We start from the raw sequence: 22,655 nt of genomic DNA on the forward strand, positions 1-22,655 counted from the left end.
TAGAGGATTAGCCCAAAGATACTTATTAAAATGGCATTTTCTGTTTTTGCTTCAATTGTCCAGCATCTACAGTTTTTTGACATTTCTGAAATTGTGGATAAATTTTATCCTTTTTAAAAATGGGAGGTCTGATAAATGGATATAATAACTCAATTTCTAGAACACTGCTTTTTGTGTAGAATTGTGTTTTCCCTTCGGAACCATTCCTTCTGTAATAATTGTCTAATTTTGGGAATCTGTTTGTTCACAGTGGGCGATGGAAGACAGGGACACCCAGCGGAAGCTCCATATGATGCCATCCATGTGGGGGCTGCTGCAAGTACGGTACCACAAGCAGTAAGTGGCTTTCAAACCATACCAGAAACATAAGCTGGAGAATAATACACATTTATTGCAGGCTGAGAGCTCTTACTTATTCAGAGTTCTGTCCAAATTGAACTACCTGAGGTTGCAGTGAATACAAAGCCATCAACTCCAGAAAGAGATTAATCCTTTTTGATATGCTTTTTGTCTAAGTGCTCTGCTATTGGTACTGGCTGCAAGTGTGAAAAGCCCTTGGATTTAAGTATATATTTCCCCCTTAAAGTCTCTTCACCGGGAGCAAGCAGAAGGAGCGCACGACAACCCAAGCACCCCAACCAACCGGCCCCTCGACCACCGTCTGCCCCACCTGCGACAGAGACTGTAGGTCCCACATCAGACTTATCAGTCACCGGAGAACTCATTTTTAGTGTGGAAGCAAGTCATCCTCGACTCCGAGGGACATTGGTTCTTTGGGTATAGATCCCAGGGAATCCCCAAGTGCCACTCTTCACTAATTTAAACTGTCATCTATTTGACGGGAGGTTCCGCAGTTGAACTTGCATCTGTCCTCACCAGATGACTCGAGTTGCATTTCCAATATTTTGATTGATCTTGCAACCACAATCATCATCCTTCCCAAAGGCTGGACAGAACTGTTACTGTGGTTGTAATTGGATCAGAGTAAGTGCAGTGAACTTCACCTAAAGCAGCCAATCCAAATTGTTCCTTACCTTTTGGTTCTCGAAGCATTCGTACATGTGGGTAGGCTTCTCGTGAAGGTTAGAAAACAGTCTGTTTTGTTCTTTTAACTTGGATGAAGCTTATTACCTTGCATGTGAGACTGCGGAATAACTTTCTTGGGAAAACTCGATGAATAGACTAGCATAAGTAAATGTGTTCAAGACAATTAGATGCATCTTTGAAATGCGAAGAGATTGAGGAGTATAGTGCAGAGCTGGGTTTGCGCTATCAAAAAATATGGATTTAATGGGCCGTTGTGACCAGATCCTGTACCGAAAACATTTTTGCATTCAACTTGTAAACCTTGTACTCCGTGTAGGGTAGCCTGTGGTTTGCTGTTGACAGTAATTCATGTATTGAAGAGAGATTGTATCATCTCTGCGTTACTGAGGATCCTTTACTGAAACTTTCAGAGTGAGGGCAACAGAGAATTAATGTCTGTCACTTGAATCGCATGATTGCAGCGAGCTGAATAAATTGTCTCACTTAACATTGGTGACTCTGGGCTAATCCTTGTAGACAAAGTGTCAGCATATTTTTATGTAGCACAGATAAGCCTTGATGTATCTGCTTAACAGCTCTAAAGTGGGACATCTGGCACTTCACTGACGGCAGAGCTAACTAAACTTTCAAAAATATATTTTTCTTAAAGTTGTAACATCTGATGCTTTTGCTAAATTTTGATCTATTTGAGAATATATGGTTGTTTTAAACGGCCAGGTATTTTATTTTTTTTGTTTTATTCACTGGGCATCACTGACAAAGCCAGCATTTGTTACCCATCCCTAATTGCCTTTGAGAATGTGTTGGTGAGCTACCTTCTTGAACTGCTGCAGTCCATGTGCTGAAGGTACAGGTTGGACCTCTCTGGTCCGGAAACACGTGGTTCGGTATTAGCTGGGCCTGAAGGAGGGAAGGGTTTATTTTTTTTTTAAGTTTTGAATGGCTGGAGCGGCCATCAGTGAATGTCTGCGCAGGTGCTGAGGGAGCCACCCACAGGCTGCCAGCACGCGCGCGCGCAAATGCACGGGAGTTTGCATGCTGTCGACAGTGTGACCTCCCGTGGTTCGGAAAATTCTCTGTTCCGGCATCGGTCAGGTCCCGAGTATGCTGAACCAGAGAGGTCCAACCTGTACTCCCATAGTGTGAGGTAGGGAGTGCCAGGATTTTGATAGAATGGCGATGTATTTCCAAGTTGGGATGGTGTGTGACTTGGAGCGGGGGGCACTTGGAGATGGTGGTGTTTGGTCGCGCCTGCTACCCTCGTCTGTCTAGGCGGTAGAGGTCGCGGGCTTGGGAGGTGCTGCCGAAGAGTTGCTGCAGTGCATCTTGTGCATGGTACGCACTGCAGACATGGTGTGCTGGTGGTGGAGGTAGTGAATGGGTGGCAGTGTGAGCTGCGAGGAGGATGCTATGAGGCTGCAGAGTGACTTGGATAGGTTAAGTGAGTGGGCAAATCAATGGCAGATGAAGTATAATGTGGATAAATGTGAGGTTATCCACTTTGGTGGTAAAAACAGAGAGACAGACTATTATCTGAATGGTGACAGATTAGGAAAAGGGAAGGTGCAACGAGACCTGGGTGTCATGGTACATCAGTCATTGAAGGTTGGCATGCAGGTACAGCAGGCGGTTAAGAAAGCAAATGGCATGTTGGCCTTCATAGCGAGGGAATTTGAGTACAGGGGCAGGGAGGTGTTGCTACAGTTGTACAGGGCCTTGGTGAGGCCACACCTGGAGTATTTTGTACAGTTTTGATCTCCTAACTTGAGGAAGGACATTCTTGCTATTGAGGGAGTGCAGCGAAGATTCACCAGACTGATTCCCGGGATGGTGGGACTGACCTATCAAGAAAGACTGGATCAACTGGGCTTGTATTCACTGGAGTTCAGAAGAATTTGAGAGGGGACCTCATAGAAACGTTTAAAATTCTGACAGGTTTAGACAGGTTAGATGCAGGAAGAATGTTCCCAATGTTGGGGAAGTGCAGAACCAGGGGTCACAGTCTAAGGATAAGGGGTAAGCCATTTAGGACCAAGATGAGGAGAAACTTCTTCACCCAGAGAGTGGTGAACCTGTGGAATTCTCTACCACAGAAAGTAGTTGAGGCCAATTCACTAAATATATTCAAAAGGGAGTTAGATGAAGCCCTTACTACTCGGGGGATCAAGGGGTATGGCGAGAAAGCAGGAAGGGGGTACTGAAGTTTCATGTTCAGCCATGAACTCATTGAATGGTGGTGCAGGCTAGAAGGGCTGAATGGCCTGCTCCTGCACCTATTTTCTATGTTTCTATGTTTAAGGTTGTGGATGGAATGCCAATCAAGTGGGCTGCTTTGTCCTGGATGGTGTTGAGCTGCTACTTGTTGTTGGAGTTGCACTCATCCAAGCAAGTGGAGAGTATTCCATCACAATCTTGACTTGTGCCTTGTAGATGGTGGAAAGGATTTGGGGAGTCACGAGGTGTGTGGCCTGCTCTTGTTGCCACAGTATTTATGTGGCTGGTCCAGTTGAGTTTCTGGTCAATGGTGACCCTCATGATGTTGATGGTCGGGGATTTGACGATGTTAATGTCACTGAATGTCAAGAGGAGGGGTTTAGACTTTCTGTTGTTGGAGATAGTCATTGCCTGGCACTTGTGTGGCACAAATGTTACTTGCCATTTTTTAGCCCAAACCTGAATGTCGTCCAGGTCTTGCTGCATTCATTATCTGAGGAGTTGTGAATGGACACTCTGCAATCATCAGCGAACTTCCCCACTTCTGACCTTATGATGGAGGGAAGGCCATTGGTTAAACAGCTGAAGGTGTTTAGGCTTGGGGCACTACCTTGATGAACTCCTGCAACGATGTCCTGGGGCTGTGATGATTGGCCTCCAACAACCACAACCATCTTCCTTTGTGCTAGGTATGACTCCAGCCAGTGAAGTTTCCCCCGATTCTCATTGACTTCAATTTCACTTGGGCTCTTTGATGTCACACTCTGTCAAATGCTGCTTTGATGTTAAGGGCAGTCACTCTTGCCCCACCTCTGGAATTCAGCTCTTCTGTCTATGTTTGGACCAATGCTGTAATGAGGTCTGGAGCCAAGTTGTCCTCGCGGAACCCAAACTGAGCATTGGTGAGGAAGTGCCGCTTGATAGCACTGTGATAACACCTTCAATCACTTTACTGCTGATGATTGGAAGTAGACTGATTGGCCGGATTGGATTTGTCCTGCTTTTTGTGGACAGGACATGCCTTTCCACTTTGTTGAGTAGATGCCAGTGTTGTAGCTGTACTGGAACAGCTTGACTAGAGGCGCGGCTAGTTCTGGAGCACAAGTCTTCAGCACGACAGCCGGGATGTTGTCCGGGCCCATAGCCTTCGCTGTATCTAGCTCAGCCGCTTCTTGACATCACGTGGCATGAATCGAATTGGCTGAAGACTGGCTTCTGTGATGGTAGGGCCCTCACGAGGAGGCTGAGATGGATCATCCACTGAGCACTTCTTTCTGTCTGAAGATAGTTGCAAATGCTTCAGCCTTGTTTTTTGCACTCGCATGCCGGGCTCTGCCATTATTGAGGATGGGCATGTTCATGGAGCCTCCTCCCGTTAGTTGTTTAATTGTCCTCCACCATTCATGATTGGCTGTCGCAGGACTACAGAGCTTTGTTTTGATCTGTTGGTTGTGGGATTGCTTAGCTCTGTCTATAGGATGCTGCTTCTCTTTAACATGCAGGTAGTCCTGTGTTGTAGCTTCAGGATAGAACCTCATTTTTAGGTACGACTGGTGCAGCTCCTGACATGCTTTTCTACACTCCTCACTGCACCAGGGTTGGTCCCCTGGCTTGCTAATGCTAAAGTGAGGGATATGCCGGGCCGTGAGGTTACAAACTGTGGAATCAAATTCTGCTGCTGATGGCCCACAGCGCCTCATGGATGCCCAGTTTTGTGCTGCTAGATCTGTTGTGAATCTATCCCATTTAGCACGGTGGTAGTGCCACACAACACGCTGGAGGGTGTCCTCAGTGTGAAGACTGGACTTCTCCACAAGGACTGCAATACTGTTGCTCCTACCGATGCTGTCATGGACAGATGCATCTCCCGACGGGTAGATTGGTGAGGATAAGGTCAAGTAGATTTTTCACTCGTATTGGTTTTCTCGCCAACTGCTGCAGGCCCAATCTGGGAGCTGTGCCTTCAGGATTGGGCCAACTCTGTCACACACCAGCTCGCTGCTACCGAGCCACTCTTGGTGATGGACGTTGAAGTCCCCCACCCAGAGTACATTGTGTGCCCTTGCTACCCTACGTGTTTCTTCCAAGTGGTATTCAACATTGAGGAGTACTGATTCATCAGCTGAGGGGGTGCCGTAGGTGGTAATCAGCAGGAGGTTTCCTTGCCCGTGTTTCAGCTCATACCATGAAACTTTGAGGCTGGCAGACGATGTTGAGGACTCCCAGGGCCACTCCCTCCCGACTATCCACTACTGTGTTCTGGGTGGGTCTGTCTGCCGGCCGTTGGGATAGGACATACCAAGGGATTTTAAATCGTCCAGTATTTTAAATTGAGCTGCCTTTTTGAACACTCATTTTGCTGGCTGATGTGGAGGAGGCAAACTGGGTCGAATGTGAGTAACCCAATCGGTGCTGCTGTAGGCTGAGTCAGTGCCGTGTTGTGATGGCATGAAAATGTTGTGCACTTTGCCTGTACCTTGCAAGTTAATGTTAAACATACCTCCTGAACAAATCCAGCAACTGGTAGTTAGTCTTGTAGGTTAATATAATGTATATAGAATCAAGGTGCTCTTGGACACTGCTACATCTTTAATCTAAATTCAGGAACAAGAGCCTCTTAATGATTAAATTATCTTCTTCCTCCCCTCCCCTTCTCTTCTTCCTCCCCCCCCTTCTCTTCTTCCTCCCCCCCTTCTCTTCTTCCTCCCCCCCCTTCTCTTCTTCCTCCCCCCCCTTCTCTTCTTCCTCCCCCCCTTCTCTTCTTCCTCCCCCCCTTCTCTTCTTCCTCCCCCCCTTCTCTTCTTCCTCCCCCCCTTCTCTTCTTCCTCCCCCCCTTCTCTTCTTCCTCCCCCCCTTCTCTTCTTCCTCCCCCCCTTCTCTTCTTCCTCCCCCCCCTTCTCTTCTTCCTCCCCCCCCCTTTTCTTCTTCCTCCCCCCCTTCTCTTCTTCCTCCCCCCCTTCTCTTCTTCCTCCCCCCCTTCTCTTCTTCCTCCCCCCCTTCTCTTCTTCCTCCCCCCCTTCTCTTCTTCCTCCCCCCCCTTCTCTTCTTCCTCCCCCCCCTTCTCTTCTTCCTCCCCCCCCCTTCTCTTCTTCCTCCCCCCCTCTCTTCTTCCTCCCCCCCCTTCTCTTCTTCCTCCCCCCCCCTTCTCTTCTTCCTCCCCCCCCCTTCTCTTCTTCCTCCCCCCCCCTTCTCTTCTTCCTCCCCCCCCTTCTCTTCTTCCTCCCCCCCCCTTCTCTTCTTCTTCCTCCCCCCCCCCTTCTCTTCTTCTTCCTCCCCCCCCCTTCTCCTCTTCTTTCTTTCCACCCCCCCCTCCCCCCTTGATGCAGCTGCTAGACCAATTGAAGCCAGGTGGGAGGATGATTTTGCCAGTAGGCCCTCCAGGTGGAAACCAGATGTTGGAACAACATGACAAACTAGCGAATGGCAGCATCAGTATGAAACCCCTGATGGGTGTGATCTATGTGCCTTTAACAGATCAAGAAAAGCAGGTGCCAAAGTGGAAGTGACTACACAATCTTTCTTCCTCGGAAACAAGGTGAAGTGGTGTGGATTGGAACGTGCTGCAGTGGTTTGCCTGGCTGCTTTTTTGTTTTTGAAACCCCATTCCATCTACGTAATAAATGGACTAATTCAGATTTATAATATTTGCGGAGGTGATGAGTAAGGGTTACGATGAATAAAATACTAATGTTGCATGCTTTGGAAAACAATTTTTTACAGTTCCAAGTGTACACAGATGGGATGGAGAGGGGGCTAGAAGGGAGAGGTTGGCCTGCTATTTTGGAAGTTAGGGATATTTCTGGTATTATATGTAGCAGTTTGATGACATGCTGTCTAATGAAATTAAACTGTTCAACTGAAATGGTTTAAATGCCTACGTAGTGAACTTGTTTTAGCTTCAGACCCCTGATGAATAAAGCTAATGTTGTTTCAGCCAGTGGTAGTATTAAGGTGGCGGGCAGGGTGGGTGTTCCACTTGTGTAAAATACCACCCCAAGCATCGCCACACATTTCTAAACCTTGTGCCAGTTCTGCTCACCAAAGATGGCCCACTGGGTGCTTTCATCCCACGCTCCGCTCGAAGCCAGTGAGCCCGACTGCTACTGACAAATCTACACACAGTTTGCCTAACATGAAGTGCACACACGTAGCACCCCCCCCCCCCCCCTCCCCCGCCCCCGCCTGTAGTGACACACCCCGATGACCCAAGCTCAAGGAGCCGAGTTGCAGATTGAAGAGAACCAACCCTCTGGTGTTGGGAGTCTGACCAACTCAAAGTCTGCAATTTACGAGGACAAGAGCTTCCCACTGCTTATGCAGTTCTGATCACCCCTACACCTGCAATGTTGCTCATGGAATGAATGAAATTCTCATCCTGCCAGTGTATGTTGCCTGCCCAATCTTGCACGCTGTGGGTAAACAATGGTAAAAGGTGTTGTGCAAGATTTGTAGGCAGAGGGATCGATAGATGAGGAAAAATATGTGGTACCCCAGAGAGTAAAGCGAGAAATGTTACACGGTGGGAGAGGAGTATACAGTTGCCGGAGGTAGGTAGGGGCCGAGGCTGGGTGTGAAGGGCAAGCCTACATGAAAACTTCGAGGTGTGGTTGTGGCTCTATGCAGGTCGATCCATTATAGGGCATCTCACTCAATACTGTTCAAATGGGGGGGGGGGGGGGGGGGAAGGGAAGGAAAGGAAGTGTCTGGGGCTGTAGTGTCCCAACAGGTACTAGTTTCACTCTTAATTCATCCTACGTTGTTGCCTTCACTAATGGGATACTGTGAGTAAATGCTGCAGAACTTTACCCCCATTCTCTAAAGAATGCCACCTTGAAAACAGCTGCTTAAAATTTCAGTCCCTGGATGTGGAGTCGTTAGCAAGGTTAGCGTTTATTGCCCATCCCCAGTTGCCCTTTATCAGGTGGTGGTGTTGGGTAGGGATTTCCATGATTTTAACCCAGTGACGATGAAGGAATGGTGATATATGTCCAAGGCAAGATGGTGTGAGAGTGGAACTTGGAGGCAAAAGGAGTGGATAAAAGATAGAAAAACCTGGAAGAGAAACAAATATGGATGCTATTGGGGGAGGCTTGGGCAAGATAAAGATCCCATCAATTGGGGAGAAGGCAGAGGGTAGCCAACCCTATTTGGGTGGGTGGTGGGAAGATGGGAGCGAGAGAGAACTTGGAGAGTCAGAGATCCTGTTGAGGAAGAAAGAGCTGGCGGTCGTGTTACTGGGGTGTGGGGAGGTGGTGGAATATAATGCTTTGCTATTGGAGCCACCATGTTGATCAGTAAGAGGAGTATGGTATGTTTCGATACAGCTGCTTTGGGCTGAGTGCCGGGTCTGGATGAGCGGGTTGTAGGTTTGGAAACTGCCTTTAGCCCCAAAAAGCAACAAGTGAGACATGTTTGGGGTTTGTTAGCTGAAGAGTGTGCACGGACGCCATGTGGCCTGGTGTGGGGTTGGCGGGCAGGGTAAGCAGTAGGGTTATTAAATGAGACTAGAGAAGGTGCTTCAATCCCACGGCCAAGCCCTTTACTCTTATTATCTGTAATCAACAAGAGTTGGACACAGATAAGAGAAAGTGTGAGCGGGGCATCAGGGAGAAAGAGGGTGCTGGGGCAAGAGACAAACAGGAACAGTGAAGTGTTGGATCATGGGAGAGGAAGAGACCTTATTTGGGAGGAGCAGAAACTAAAATGAGAATGAAGATTCTGTTGAAAAGATGGAAAGATATGCTCGTGTGCTAGTTTCCAAGTTTAAGTTGTCTCTAGTCCCCAGATGTGTAGCTTTGATTTTTCTAACACTCTTCAGTTACAGTTTGTATGCCATTCTGTTGAGGCCTACCTCAGAAGATTTGAACCCTGCAGCCACAGGTCAGTGCTTAACCTTAAAATTTGCATCCAGTGCCGTGAGACCTTCCAAGAGACAGACAACCATGACACCAATCATTCCAATCAACCATCATTTCATGAGACCTTCACATATGAAACCTGTCGCAGATGCAGTGCTTTAGTTCATAGGAACAGGAGTAGGCCGTTCAGCCCCTCAATTCTGCTCTGCCATTCAATTGAATCATGGCTAATTTGTACCCAACTCCTTTTATCCACCTTTATTCCATATCCTTTCATACCAATACCCAACAAAAATCTTATCAATTGCAAATCCTTGAAAATTTCAATTGACCCAGCATTCAGTCTTTTGGGGAAGAGAGTTCCAGATTCCCACTACCCTTTGTGTAGAAGAAGTGCTTCCTGATTTCACTCCGAATTGGCCTAACATCAACTTTAAGCTTGTGCCCCCTTGTTACGAATTCTCCCAACAGAGGAAAATAGTGTGTCTATCTACCTTAAGTCATTTTAGACACCTCATTTAGATCACCCTCAATCTTCTAAACTCAATGGAATACAAGCCAAGTTTATGCAACCTGTCCTCATAATTTAACCCTTTAATCCCTGGTACAATTCTGGTGAATCTGCCGTACCCCCTCCAAGGCCAATATATTTTTCTTGAGGTGCTGAGCCCAAAACAATGCAGATGGTGTCTGACCAAGGCTCTGTACAACTGAAGCAGGACCTCTTAAGATAAAGACCAACATTTCATTAAGCTTTTTGATTTACTTTTGCACTTGTACACTAGCCTTTGGTGATTAGTGGGCACCTAAATCACTTTGCTCCTCCACAGTTCTGATTTGATTATTGGAAGGAAACCTTAGACTCCAGATTTTGATTTCAGCTTGTCTCTGTTCATGGGACGTGCCGCCTGGCTTGGTGAAGCATTGTTCCATTCCCAGGTCAAGAAAAATTCAGCACGTGCAAAGCAATGGCATTGAGGTTAGAAACATAAATAGGTGCAGGAGTAGGTCATTTGGCCCTTCGAGCCTGCACCACCATTCAATCTGATCGTGGCTGATCATTCCCTCAGTACCCCTTTCCTGCTTTCTCTCCATACCCCTTGATCCCTTTAGCTGTAAGGGCCATATCTAACTCCCTCTTCAATATATCCAATGAACTGGCATCAACAACTCTGCGGTAGAGAATTCCACAGGTCAACAACTCTGAGTGAAGAAGTTTCTCCTTATCTCAGTCCTAAATGGCTTACCCCTTATCCTTAGACTGTGTCCCCTGGTTCTGGACTTCCCCAATATCGGGAACATTCTTCCTGCATCTAACCTGTCCAGTCCCGTCAGAATTTAATGTTTCTATGAGATCCCCTCTCGTCCTTCTAAACGCCAGTGAAAACAGGCCCAGACGATCCAGTCTCTCCTCATATGTCAGTCCTGCCATCCCGGGAATCAAGTCTGGTGAACCTTTGCTGCACTCCCTCAATAGCAAGAACATCCTTCCTCAGATTAGCAGACCGAAACTGAACACAAAATATTCCAGAGGAGGCCTCACCAAGGCCCTGTACAACTGCAGTAAGACCTCCCTGCTCCTATACTCAAATCCCCTAGCTATGAAGGCCAACATACCATTTGCTGCCTTCACCGCCTGCTGTACCTGCGTGCCAACTTTCAATGACTGATGAACCATGACACCCAGGTCTCGTTGCACCTCCCCTTTTCCTAATCTGCCGCCATTGAGATAATATTCTGCCTTTGTGTTTTTGCCCCCAAAGTGGATAACCTCACATTTATCCACATTATACTGCATCTGCCATGCATTTGCCCACTCACCTAACCTGTCCAAGTCACCCTGCAGCCTTTTAGCGTCGTCCTCACAGCTCACACCACCACCCAGTTTAGTATCATCTTGGAGATATTACACTCTATTCCTTCATCTAAATCATTGATGTACATTGTAAATAGCTGGGGTCCCAGCACTGAGCCCTGAGGGGTGACTTAGACAGGTTAGGTGAGTGGGCAAATGCATGGCAGATGCAGTATAATGTGGATAAATGTGAGGTTATCCACTTTGGGGGCAAAAACAGGAAGGCAGAATATTATCTGAATGATGACAGATTAGGAAAAGGGGAGGTGCAACGAGACTTCGATGTCATGGTTCATCAGTCATTGAAAGTTGGCATGCAGGTACAGCAGGTGGTGAAGAAAGTAAATGGTATGTTGGCCTTCATAGCTAGGGGATTTGAGTATAGGAACAGGGGGGTCTTACTGCAGTTGTACAGGGCCTTGGTGAGGCCTCACCTGGAATATTGTGTTCAGTTTTGGTCTCCTAATCTGAGGAAGGACGTTCTTGCTATTGAGGGAGTGCAGCGAAGGTTCACCAGACTGATACCCGGGATGGCGGGACTAACATATGAGTAGAGACTGGATCAACTGGACCTTTATACACTGGAGTTTAGACGGATGAGAGGGGATCTCATAGAAACTTACAAGATTCTGACAGGACTGGACAGGTTAGATGCAGGAAGAATGTTCCTGATGGGGAAGTCCAGAACCAGGGGACACAGTCTTAGGACAAGGGGTAGACCATTTAGGACTGAGATGAGAAATTTCTTCACTCAGAGAGTTGTTAACCTGTGGAATTCCCTACTGCAGAGAGTTGTTGATGCCAGTTCATTGGATACATTCAAGAGGGAGTTAGATATGGCGCTTACGGCTCAAGGGATCAAGGGGTATGGAGAGAAAGCAGGAAAGGGGTACTGAGGTGAATGATCAACCATGATCTTGTTGAATGGTGGTGCAGGCTCGAAGGGCTGAATGGCCTACTCCTGCACCTATGTTCTATGTTTCTATATTATCCTACCCATCCCTTTCTGATCCTATTCCCATCCTGACCTTTTTTAAATTTAAGTGCCAGTAAAATATTTTACTATTTTGTTTTATGTTCCTTGATAACTTGATTTCATCGTTCCTTTTTGCCTTCCTAATTGATTTTTTTTACTTCTGTCCTAATCTTTTTGTATTCTTTCTCGTCATGCTCTCACCTACTTTCCTCTTACTTGGTGTATACCTCTTTCCTTACCCTCAATGTTTCCCTTGTGTCTTTATTCATCCATGGTGTCTCATTAGTTAACTAAATGAATGTGAAGCACTTTGGGATAATAAATGCAAGGTTGCTCTTTATTTCCTAACAGTAACAAATGATGACAAAAGCAGTAGGGCTTGTAAGGATTAAATGGGTAAATAAACTTCCATTGAGGAACTGTGAAGGATGTATGAAAACAAATCGAGCATGAAAATCAGAAGTCCAAGGAAAGAGTGGCTCAGCTTGCTCCTTCAAATTGCTCCATATAATGTTTGAAAATATTTTCTCTGCCATCTTGGTTTTTCAGTAACTGTTGTAAATGGAGTTTCTAACATAAACACACACATTTCCCTCAATAATATAATTAAACTCACATATAGAACTGTCTTAAGTCTCCATTCAGTTCTCTGCTGTGAGATCACTAGTCAGATTTGATCCAGTTCTCAAGATTTTAGTCAATCAGTTTTCCTCTGAGATTACTTCAACCAGTCTCAATCCAATTCTCCTCTGAGATTGCTTTATCTAGATTCGATCCAGTTCTCGTCTGAGATCAATTTAACCAGACTCAATCCAGCTGCTAGTGAGCAGGGGTACACTGACCAATTCTGGCTCTAATTTAGAGAGGTCAAGGACAACTGTTGTGGGAACTGTCATACTGGGAAATGTCCTGCTTCCTGTCCTGATCTTGGAGATGAAGTGCCAAGTTTGGCTAGAGTCGATGGAGTTTTACTCTGTCTTCGTGTCAAAGCAGACATAGAAATGCTCTTGCCAACACTAATGTGCCTCATGAGCAAAATATATTTATTTTAAGTGATTAAATCACCCAGAAAGCTATTGAAGATTTTATAAAAGCCTGGCTGTTTATCAATGAAACAATCTAATTCAATTATGTAGTAAATATATATGCCTGGAAACATTTTACATTGGTAGTGAATGCCTTTTGAGCTTCGAATTTTCCCTTCATTGCTGCTACTTGCACCTCTTGACCATTGAAACATTTTTGTGCATTTTGCTGTGGGGTTATATCCACTTTGTGCTGGGCTGGGAATGCATGCATTAGACCTACTCGAGTATTGTCTTTATATTAATTGATTAGGATAATCTAGTGTTGCGGAAGTGTAATCCTGCTATAAGTGGAGGAACTAGGGTTCACATACTGAAGTTCAGTGTGTGTTGCACCTTCAGAAAAGGTTTTGATATATGAGCAAGTGAGGGCAGTGATGGAGCTTTTTACTGATCAGCCTTCCTAATATCTGAGCCAAGTTTTATGTTGCCTTTACACAGCCAATTAGTTTATACTGCAATATTCTGTTGGCCCAAATCCACTGTAAATTTGTACTTGAAATCAGTTAACAGACTGAATTAAATTACTGCCTTGCATATGTGCAGGGAGATAATATCCCAGTCTGATTCTTGAACTTTGGAGCAGATGAACTGCGATGGCAGAGAAGGATTTACTCTGATCCATATGGTAACATTATAGTCAAACACAACAACTAATGGGTTGTGGCTTGTATTTTAAACATGCCAGCATTATAAACTGGAAATAATGTTCACAGCCTCAATTCTCACTAACAATATTGTTCAAGTACCTTGAAGAAGCTCAGCCTATCAACCAAATTTAAAATACACAATCTGTGCTTAAAGCAAGTAGCAAGCTCAAAGGTAACTACCAGTCTGTGATCTAGTTGCATTAATTGAGACACAATTAATGAGCAAACAATCCCTATTTGTCTCCCCTGTATAGCATAAGAACACAAGAAATAGGAACAGCACTAGGTCATACGGCCCCTCGAGCCTGCTCTGCCATTCAATAAAATCATGGCTGATCTGATAATGGATTCGGCTCCACTTCCCCGCCCTCTCCCCATAACCCCTTATCCCCTTATCGTTTAAGAAACTCTATTTCTGTCTTAAATTTATTCAATGTCCCAGCTTCCACAGCTCTCTGAGGCAGTGAATTCCACAGATTTACAACTCTGAGAAGAAATTTCTCCATCTCTTGTTTTAAATGGGTGGCCCCTTATTCTAAAATCGTGCCCTCTGGTTCTAGTCTCTCCCCTCAGTGGAAACATCCTCTCTGCATCCACCTTGTCAAGCCCCCTCATAATCTTACACGTTTCGATAAGATCATCTCTCATTCTTCTGAATTCCAATGAGTAGAGGCCCAACCTACTCCACCTTACCTCATAAGTCAAACCCTCTATAGAATCAACCTAGTGAACCTTCTCTGAACTGCCTCAAAGCAAGTATATCCTTTCGTAAATATGGAAACCAAAACGGCATGCAGTATTCCAGGTGTGGCCTCACCAATACCTTTTATAGCTGTAGCTGTAGCAAGACTTTCCTGCTTTTATACTCCATCCCCTTTGCAATAAAGGCCAAGATACCATTGGCCTTCCTGATCACTTGCTGTACCTGCATACTATTCTTTTGTGTTTCATGCACAAGTACCCCCAAATCCCACTGTACAGCGGCACTTTGCAATCTTTCTCCATTTAAATAATAACTTGCTCTTTGATTTTTTTTTTGCCAAAGTGCATGACCTCACACTTTCCAACATTATACTCCACCTGCCAAATCTTTGCCCATTCACAGCCTGTCTTTGTCCTTTTGCAGATTTTTTGTGTCCTCCTCACACATTGCTTTCCCTCCCATCTTTGTATCGTCAGCAAACTTGGCTACGTTGCACTCGATCCCTTCTTCCAAGTTAATATAGATTGTAAATAGTTGGGGTCCCAGCACTGATCCCTGTGGCACCCCACTAGTTACTGGTTGCCAACCAGAGAATGAACCATTTATCCCAACACTTGTTAGTTAGCCAATCCTCTATCCATGCTAATATATTACCTCCAACCCTGTGAACTTTTATCTTGTGCAGTAACCTTTTATGTGGCACCTTGTCAAATGTCTTCTGGAAGTCCAAATACACTACATCATCCACTGGTTCCCCTTTATCCACCCTGTTCGTTACATCCTCAAATTTGTCAAACATGACTTCCCCTTCATAAATCCATGCTGACTCTGCCTGACTGAATTTTGCTTTTCCAAATGTCTTGCTACTGCTTCTTTAATAATGGACTCCAACATTTTCCCAACCACAGATGTTAGGTTAACTGGTCTACAGTTTCCTGCTTTTTGTCTGCCTCCTTTTTTAAATAGAGGCATTACATTTGTAGTTTTCCACTCAGCTGGGCCTCCCCAAAATCTAGGGAATTTTGGTAAATTACAACCAATGCATCCACAATCCCTGTCGCTACTTAAGTCCCTAGGATGCAAGCCATCAGGTCCATGGGATTTATCTGCCTTTCGTCCCATTATCTTACTGAGTACCACCTCCTTAGTGATTGTGATTGTGTTAAGTTCTCCCCCCACCCCCCCATAGCCCCATAGACTAACCACTGTCGGAATATTGTTGGCTGATTACTGATTTGTTCCAGAGCAGAGATTATTTCTCTGATCAACTTTAGCTCACTACCATGGTCTGTGCCTCCAACATGGAGTTGCAGACCAAAGTGCTAGAACCAGAAGTATCTGAATTTGTAGCAAGGTGGAGCTCTTTTTTTGGATACTTGCTTATCCTGCACTTCATTGGTTTGTGCCGTTAATCATTTTTTATTTGCTTTGGTTGGTTTGATTGAATTGGAATAACTATCCCATTTATGTTGCCAACTCTTTCCCAACACTTACCCATGTATACACAGCTTGCCAATAGTTTCCATAAACAGACCAAGTCTTCTACAAACTGAAACCTGTGTGTTCCCCCTCTCCACACTGATTTAGCATAGTTACTGATCGCATGACAAATTTCTTCTGGGCGAATAAATCGATATTCATTGTCTCAATTTGGACCATTGAAAATATTGTAGTTAGACCACTCTCTACAGACTAAATTAGCATCCTGATTTATTTACAAAAACATAGGCCACATACTATCAAGCACACCTGGTAATTTGCAGCTGTGGACCACAGCTGGCAATTTATGCCACCTACAACTGAATCACCTCTCTTGGGAAATAAATAAATCCATAGTCTTTCAGCTACTGGCAAACTGTCGTAGAGACCAGCTCTGTTATGAGAACACAGTGAACAGAAACTAGAGGACCAGCTGCTTTCTCTGTTGAGGGAGACTTTTTTCCCCCCCCTGTAGAGGTCCAAGTAAATAGTTTGAAGTTGCTACTTCCCATCAAGGTTGATTACATTGAACATCAAAGTAACAATAGTGCCCTGTGACGATGCCAATCCCATACACAATTTAACGTGGCTACAATTGTTTACGAAGTTTGGAGACAATTTTGTATGTTCATGGATACTGGAATACCCTGCCTAACAGTATTGACACACATTGCAAACAGCTTTCATGTATAGGTCTCAGCACTTAAAAGTACTTATCTATGAATATAGCCTACAACATGACTAATTTTTGCTGAAAGTTTTAGGGGACTTTGACACCAAACATGCTCAAACAAGTTTAGAATTGGTCGTCACCACTTTTTAAAATGTAATGACCAATGCGATGAAATTCTGTTCTTGCCATACTAAACCCCTAACTGGAATTCTAGATCAAAAAGTTGCGTTGATGCCTTGAAGTAATTTGATGTGGAAAAAGAATGGAAGCAACAATTGGCTCTGAGTTTGTTTTTGTTAACTTTAAAAGGGAAAAAAAAGTTTTATTGAGATCGGCAACCTGTAAGGGCTGCAATCTCTAGACTGGATTTGATTTGATGAAATCTGAGGTTGCAGACAGATATTAGTATTCGGTGAGGGTTGGTTAGAACCTTAGAATGATACAGCACAGAAGGTTTGTGCTGGCTCTTTGGTAGAGCTATCCCATTCATCCTACTCCCCTGCTCTTTCCCTACAGCCCTGCAATTTTTTCCCCTTCAGGTATTTATCCAGTTGAATCTGGTTCCACCACCCTATTAGGCATTTCTCATATCGCCTCTGCTTCTTTTGCTAATTACCATAAATCTCTGTCCTCTGGTTACTGACCCTTCTGACACCGGAAACCATTTCTCCTTATTTACTCCATCAAAACCATTCATGATTTTGAACACCTCTATCAAATCTCCTCTTAACATTCTCTGCTCTAAGGAGAACAACCCCAGCTATTCCAATAACTTCACATAACTCAAGTCCCTAATCCCTGGTACCATTCTAGTAAATCTCTTCTGCACCCTCTTCAAGGCCTTGACATCCTTCCTAAAGTGTGGTGCCCAGAATTGAACACACTACTCCAGCTGGGGCCTAACCAATGTTTTGTAAAGATTTAGCACAACTTCCTTGCTTTTGTATTCTCTTCCTCTTGTAATAAAGCCAAGGATCCCATCTGCTTTCTTAACAGCCTTCTCAACTTGTCCTGCCACCTTCAAAGATTTCTGTACATACATCCTCAGATCTCTCTCCCTGCAGCTCCTTTTAAAATTGTACCATTTAGTTTATGTTGCTTTTCCTCATACATTTTGGTAGGAAGAATCAGCTCGCATCTCCCTGCATTAAATTTCATCTGCCATGTGTCTGTCCATTTCACCAGTCTATGTAGGTTCTCCTGAAGTCTCTTTCTATCCTAATCATTGTTCACTCCATTTCAGGAGTTTCGTATCATCTGCAAACCTTGAAATTATACCCTGTATACTCAAGTCCAGGTCATTAATGTATATCAAAAAGAGCAGTGATCCTAATCCTAACCCCTGTGGAATGTCACTGTATACCTCCCTCCAGTCTGAAGACAACTGTTCACCACAGTTCTGCTTTCTGTCCCTTAGCCAATGTTGTATCCATGCTGCCATTGCCCCTTTCATTCCATGGGCTTTAATTTTGCTAACAAGTCTATTATGTGATACTTTGTCAAACGCTTTTTGAAAGTCCATATATACATCAACTGCATTGCCCTCATTGACCCCCTCCATTACATCAAAGAACTTGATCAAGTTCTTTTTCTTTTGCAAGGTATGAATTAATAACTTGCTTATGTCCTATGCTCCTCCATTAAAGACATAGGTAAAGAGCCAGCCGGTCCATCGAGCCTGTGCAAACTGACAGTGTAATGTCTGTACTGTCACCCCTATCTGCCTCTACTTGCAGCCACGCTCTTGGGAGAGGCAAACATAAATAAACCTGAGGCCAATTTAGGGAAATAAACTGATAAATTCCTTGAATTATCAAGTAAGAGCACAGTGACAGCCTCCTACATGCAGATGTTTGCCATGGTCGTGACCTCCCCATGCCCCCTTTTGAACACTTGCAGCACAAGCCAACAGCTTATTCCAAAGGTTGCCAACTCTAAAATGAAGCATCTAACTTGGTTCTCGGCTTGCACTTCTGTCCCCTGGTCCTCCTCAACCTATCCACATGGACTGAATCTTAATATGCTAATCAAGCCTTTTGAAGTTTACATTGAACCAATAGAATCTGAACAAATGTTTTTTCTACCTCCAGCCAGGATGGTGGTTCTTGTGCATCTACCTGCTTTAAAACAAGTGGGAATCCAGTATCATGAGAACCCATGAGTATCCCTGTTGGCCATGGATGAAAGTCCAGGTGAAATTGGTTCATATTTGAATCGGACCCCAGAGAGTAGGGATTTTTCTTTCTGATCACATCTGTTATAGCTTAAATACATGATTTCCTTCCATTCGTGAGTACATTTAAGATGGAACATTCTAGGACCACTAAAATTGATCATGGACTTCTATTTTGGGATCAGCTCCTTGTAGGTAAACATTTTCATCCAGTGGGGCATTTGCATTGCAGAGTGAAAACCATTACATGTAAAATACAATCCAATACCTGAGCATAGGTCACTGCGTTCAAATCAAAGAAAAAGACTTGGATTTCCAAGGCGTCTTTCATGACCATCGGATGTCTCAAAGTGCTTTACAGACAATGAGGTACTTTGAGTGTAGTCACTTGTAATGTGGGAAATCATAGTAATATCTCACAGCATGAGAAGGAAGCTATTTTAGCCCATCGTGCCTATGCTGGCTCTGAAAGCTTAATTAGTCCCACCCTCCTGCTCTTTCCCCATAGCCCAGCAAATATTCCCTTCAAGTATTTATCCAATTCCCTTTTGAAAGTTACTATTGAATCTGCTTCAACCACCCTTTCAGGGAGTGCATTCTGGATCATCATAACTCACTGTGTAATAACATTTCTCAGTTTCTCTCTGGTTCTTTTGCCAATTACCTTAAATCTGTATCCTCTGGTTATGGACCCTCCTGCCAGTGGACAGTTTCTCCCCATCAAAACCCCTTGTAATTTTGAACACCTATTACATCTTCCCTTCACCTTCTCCACTCCAAGGATAACAATGGCAAAATCTGCTAAATGAAATGCAACCATTTTTATTAATTTAAAAATTGCTATCAGTTTGATGTGTTTGTACTACAGTTTAACTTTTTTTTTAAACCCACAGGGATGAAATGTGAAGCTTCATCAATGTGCTCAGAACCTGACGTTAATGTGGAGTAGATATCTCCAGTTCTAAATGCTTTGAAAATGACAGCATTGCAGCTTGTTTTGGACTTTTAAAAAAAAAACACACACATTAAATGACTGATGTGGAGCAATGTTCTTTTAATGGTTCAACAAACCAGCCTGGGAAAGAGCTGCCGTAAAGGGTTTAAAAAAATTACGTGCAGAGTTGGAAGAAGTTTCCCGTGGCTTGGTTTAGCTTTTAACTGGCAAGAGTGAAGCTGCTGCAAGCAGGTACCAGCAGATGTGTGGTGTGGCTAGGTTTTTTTTTCTCCATCTGACTTGATAAGTGTTTAAATCCGCACCATTACAACAAACTTATTCTGTGCACCCATGATGCAACGTATGCAAGAGCTTTATGTATGCAGGTGTAACTAAGCACTAAACACTAAGATTGTAGTGTGTCTTGAGTTGCCATCAAGATCACCATGTTTCACTTCTTGTTCCTGGAATCAAACCTCCCAAGCACTACATGCTGACGGCGGCAAATGCACTGTTGATTGTAAACTCAGACAGATTTGAAGATATTGATGCTTTTCAACATAGTTTTAAGTTCTGTGCTGCTATTCCATCATTTTGTGTTGCTTTAGTGTTGAATGTAGTAGAAATGATATAACCTATGCTGTAAGCTTATGACACGCTATGGATAGCAGTTTAAAATTTCCTCAGTGTATGCATTATTGCTTTGCCAAATAAATTTTAAAAGCAGATGAATTGTTTTGTACTTTTTGTGAAGCAGCTACATTACAAGTACAAAAAATTGTACATTTATAGAATTGGATAAGTTATATTTTTTTCCCCCTCTAAAATCACCCAGCTAGATTAATTTAGTGATTCTTAATGAATGTGTGTGAAAATCCTAGTAGTTATGGTACTGGGACTGTTCCTCCTCGCAGAGATTGAGAGCTCAAATCCCACTGTGGCAAATTGGATTAAATAAATCTATCTGTGGACTGTTGTAAAAAGCCAACAGTTAATTAAAGTATTTCAGGGACAGGAACCTACTGTCTCTATCTGGTCTAGTCTGTGACTCTAATCCCACACTACAAGGTTGACTCTTTATACCCTTGGGCAATAAATGCTACTTTTAGTGTTGTCTCCATCCTAAACAGTTTAAAAAAAAACAGACCTCGAATTGGGCTCACTTTTTTGTGATGCTCTGTGAACGAATGGATGAACTACCACCTTGGGGTCATTTTCCTTCATCTGAAATACCCAAGCCTTTACCGCGCATCGGTGAGAGGGATCGCAGGGCAGCAGCAGCCCAAATGATTGTTGTGGGTCCTGGAGGTGCACTCCTGTAGCTCAGGCCCACAAAGATTATTCAAGACTTGCCTTTGGTGGGCCTGAAACATCACCGGTGTTAGCACAGATGGTAAGGCTACTGACCCCATTTTATGGCTGTTATCTTCCTATTAATGCCAGGCAAAGTGATTTAAAATTGTTTAGTTGGTAGGTTGCTGGGAGCGCTGGTGCCAGTTGAAGACCTGAAGCCTATGGGTGCAGTTCTACGATGTTTTTCTCTTGTTGCAGACTAGTCTTGTATTCCCTTGAGTGCAGAAGATTAAAGGGTGATCTAATTGAGGTGCTCATGATTAAAAGAGTTGTAGATAAACTCATAACTGGTGGGTGGGGGGGGATTCTAAACCACGGTCATAAAATTTGACCTAGTTTGTTCAGGGGTGATGGCAGGGAGGACATCTTCACAAAGGGTAGTGTAACTCTCCCTTAAAAGCTGTTGAGACTGAATCAAACGAAAGTCAAAATTGAGATTAATAGATTTGTTAGCCATAGGTATTAATGGTTATGGAACCAAGTGGGTAAATGGAGTTGAGATACAGATCAGCTGTGATCGAGCTGAATGGCAGAACTAGCTCGAGGGGTTGAATGATGTACTCCGGTTGATTGCTTTGCAGCATGTCACCAAGTCCCTATTAGTACAGTAGGGGGATGAAGTGCCTTGTTTAGCTGGCCTCTGGTACCAGCTGAACACCTGGGGTGTGTACCTGCTCTTCAAAGGGGGTTGACACCAACCTTTTTCCTTAAATGTGATCACAGGAGATTCTCCATCACCAAGACCATCTACTTCCTGTGTTACATCACCTGTCTCCACCCATACCTCCGCTCACCTGCTACTGGCACCCTCATCCATGCTGTTGCTACCTCCAGACTTGACTATTCCAATGTTCTCCTGGCTGGCCTCCCACCCTCTCTAAACTTCATTTCATCTACAACTCTGCTACCTGTATCCCTCACACCAAGTCCTGGTCACCCATCACCACTGTGCACGGTGACCTACATTGGCTCCCCATCCAGCAATGCTTCGATTTAAAATTCTTGTTCAAATTACTCCATGGCCTTACCCCTCCCTATCTCTGACATCCTACAACCCTCTGAGAACTCTGCATTCCTCTAATCCTGGTCTCGTGTGTACCCCGCTTCCTTTGCCCCACCATTGGTGGCTATGCTTTCAGCTGCCTCAGCCTTCAGCTCTGGAATTCCATTAAATTCTCCGCCTCATGCTACTTGAAACCTACCTCTTTGATCAAGCATTTGGTTTGGTGTCCATTTCTGCCTGATCATGTTCCTGTGAAGTACCTTGGGATATTTCATTATATTAAAGGCACTAGAAATCCAAGTTGTTTCTGTGGAGGCTCATGGGAAGATTGACTATTGTGGCACCCCTGCCTTGAGTTACTCGGCTCCTGGAGTAGGCCAGAGGCTGGGTATTCTGTAGCGAGTGGCTTACCCCCCTCCCCCCCGACCACCACTCCCCAACCCACCACCCCCACACCAACAGCACTCTGGGAGCATCTTCACTTCACGGACTGCAGCGGTTCAAGACCACCTGCTACCACCTTTGTGGGGACAACCAGGCGATGCCAGTGACACCCATATCCCAAGAATTAATTTTTTTTTAAAGTTACCTTTGAAAGCAGCGACCCATTCAGTTGAGTTGAAGCAAATAACGTTAGTCGATGTACCCGGAG

General features: G+C 44.4%; 1 protein-coding gene across 2 annotated transcripts in view; it reads left to right on the forward strand.

Annotated features, from left to right (window-relative positions):
* pcmt (protein-L-isoaspartate (D-aspartate) O-methyltransferase) overlaps positions 1-20,375 on the forward strand; it is a 59,297-nt gene extending 38,922 nt beyond the window's left edge. Inside the window, exons 6-9 of one of the 2 annotated variants that reach the window (XR_011595052.1) lie at positions 251-336; positions 6,588-6,796; positions 9,080-9,141; positions 19,607-20,375. Coding sequence is in view for 1 of the 2 variants with exons in the window: in XM_070889964.1 (XP_070746065.1) it covers positions 251-336; positions 6,588-6,767 (266 nt within the window). In the remaining variant the exon portion in view is untranslated. The remainder of the gene's footprint in view (positions 1-250; positions 337-6,587; positions 6,797-9,079; positions 9,142-19,606) is intronic. The other variant, XM_070889964.1, reaches the window with a different exon arrangement.
* Positions 20,376-22,655: the final 2,280 nt, after the last annotated feature.

This window comes from Pristiophorus japonicus, chromosome 9, assembly GCF_044704955.1.
Source record: "Pristiophorus japonicus isolate sPriJap1 chromosome 9, sPriJap1.hap1, whole genome shotgun sequence".
Classification (NCBI taxonomy): domain Eukaryota; kingdom Metazoa; phylum Chordata; class Chondrichthyes; family Pristiophoridae; genus Pristiophorus; species Pristiophorus japonicus.